Source organism: Frankliniella occidentalis, unplaced genomic scaffold, assembly GCF_000697945.3.
Source record: "Frankliniella occidentalis isolate FOCC.00 unplaced genomic scaffold, Focc_3.1 Scaffold125, whole genome shotgun sequence".
Classification (NCBI taxonomy): domain Eukaryota; kingdom Metazoa; phylum Arthropoda; class Insecta; order Thysanoptera; family Thripidae; genus Frankliniella; species Frankliniella occidentalis.
Genome location: NW_026267252.1, coordinates 171,257 through 173,296, shown reverse-complemented (window position 1 = coordinate 173,296; position 2,040 = coordinate 171,257). Strand labels below are relative to the sequence as shown.

Sequence of the window (2,040 nt, the reverse complement as noted above, 5' to 3'; positions counted from 1 at the left end):
CCGACAGGCGCTCCCGCCGCGTGGGGTGGGCCGACCCGCCGCACACGGGGGGTGCGCGCGTTGCCTAGCCGACAGGCGCTTTTGCTTACCCATTTTTTCCTTCCTTCGCAGCTCTCATCTCTGCTCAACACGGTCGACGGCCGTGGCGACCTGCCGCTGGACCTGGCGCTGCGCGACCGGCAGAGCTCCCTCGCCAAGACCCTGGTGGAGCACGGCGCGGACCTGAACGCCCAGGATGCGAGGGGCTGGACTCTGCTGCACTGCGCTGTCGAGAGGGGTGAGTCTGGGACGCGTGGCTGCGCCTCAAGTCCGAGGTGTACTTTACCATAAATTCAATCGTACACCTATTTTCCTTTTTTTTCTGGTGTTTTAAAAAGATGTGTTCTTTATTTTTCCTGATTTTCTGACTTTTTTAAAATTTTTGCCTTGATTTTTGAAAACAGTTTTTTCTTATTACTCTGGTTTATTTATTTTTGAGTGAAGTACCCCTCGGTCCAACCTCGAGCACGCCTCTCATTGTGTCGCCCACTTTGCTTGTCCAGGCGACGACTTCGCCGCCACCTTCCTGCTGGAGAAGGGCGCTGGCGCGTCACTGCGCACGCCCACCAAGGGCGACACCGCGCTCCACATGGTGGCGGCGCTCAGCCCGGACACGGCCGACGCCGGCACCCTGGACGCGCTCACCGAGGTGGCGGCGCTCATGCTGTCCGGCGGGCTGGACCCCAACCTGCAGAACAAGCAGGGCTTGTGAGTAGTACCCCCCATTGTAGTTTTGGAACGCAGCAGGTCAACGTTGTGGGCTCTTCACTTGAATCGTCGGTTGTGACTTTGCGCCGCCTTTGCTTGTTCCAGCGCCCCTCTGCACCTGGCTGTCAAGTCCCGCAACGCCCAGGTGTTCTCGCTCCTGCTCAAGTGCCCCGGCATCGACCTGAGCGCGCGCACCGAGCCGGGCCACGGCGCCCTGTACTACGCCCTCCTCGGCGAGGGGCCCTTCGGCGCGGAGAGCTTCGCGGCGCGCCTGGTGGCGCAGGGGGCCACGCCGAACCCCGTCTACCCCGCCATGGGCGACACTCTCCTCCACGTCATGGCGAGAGAGGTGAGTCCAGCTCACGACAAGGATGAACTGATTTCATTTTAGACAGTCCCCTAGACTGCCTCTACCAGAGGGTATTTCCTCTTTTCCCTTTCATATTTCAGTTTTCGGTTTTCATTTTCCACTTTTTATTTTCCTTATTGATAACATAAAAAAATACCAATTGTGTTTTTTATTATTAATTGTACCTCTTGCAAAATTGTAGGATCTTGAGGAGCAAGCTCTGTTTCTGTCCGAGCACGCCAACAACGTGAACCACGTGAATGCCCAAGGGCAATCGGCGATGCACGTGGCTTGCGAGCGCGGTCTCGCGAAGCTTGTGGCAGCTCTGCTTAGCTCGGGTGGCAACCCCAACTTGCAAACTTTGACGGCGTCGGATGCGGGTGGAGCTCACCGTCAAACTCCCCTTCACATTGCAATCGCCAACAGGCATGAGGAGGCTGCTCATGTCATTATAGACTATCGAAGTGAGTCGCGCTGTGCTTTCTTCGTCGGGATGGATAAATAGCTTTTTACCAGAGCTATTTACTTATTACATGGGAAATGATTTTTCTGTTGACAGTAAACTACAAATGTCAGAAAGGAAATCCAAAAGCAGTCCCTACTCCTAATCTTGATTGCAAAGACTCTGCAGGTGATACTCCTCTCTCTCTGGCTATTCGGAGTGGGATGCAAAATATTACCCAGGATATGCTTAAAGGTTTGTTCTATCAATGTGTTGTTAGACGGTTGTCTGTGAGTTTCATCACTCCGTTTCTTTTCATTGTTGCTTTTATTATTTGAACTTGTTACAGCTGGTGCAGATGTGAATGTTCGCAATGGTAAGGGATTGACTCTCTTACATCAAGCAATTCTTAACAAAGATAGCAAAATGGCTAACTTTCTACTGAATTGTGGAGCAGATATGAATGCACTGTATGTATTTATTGATTTATTGCATATTTTAA

At 52.5% G+C, this 2,040-nt stretch overlaps 1 protein-coding gene across 1 annotated transcript in view; it reads left to right on the top strand.

Annotated features, from left to right (window-relative positions):
* Positions 1–2,040, top strand: part of LOC113202984 (rabankyrin-5) — a 31,445-nt gene that overhangs the window by 14,378 nt on the left and 15,027 nt on the right. Inside the window, exons 7-12 of the mRNA XM_026417453.2 lie at positions 112–277; positions 543–747; positions 853–1,096; positions 1,299–1,560; positions 1,656–1,793; positions 1,888–2,008. Coding sequence (XP_026273238.1) covers positions 112–277; positions 543–747; positions 853–1,096; positions 1,299–1,560; positions 1,656–1,793; positions 1,888–2,008 — 1,136 coding nt within the window. The remainder of the gene's footprint in view (positions 1–111; positions 278–542; positions 748–852; positions 1,097–1,298; positions 1,561–1,655; positions 1,794–1,887; positions 2,009–2,040) is intronic.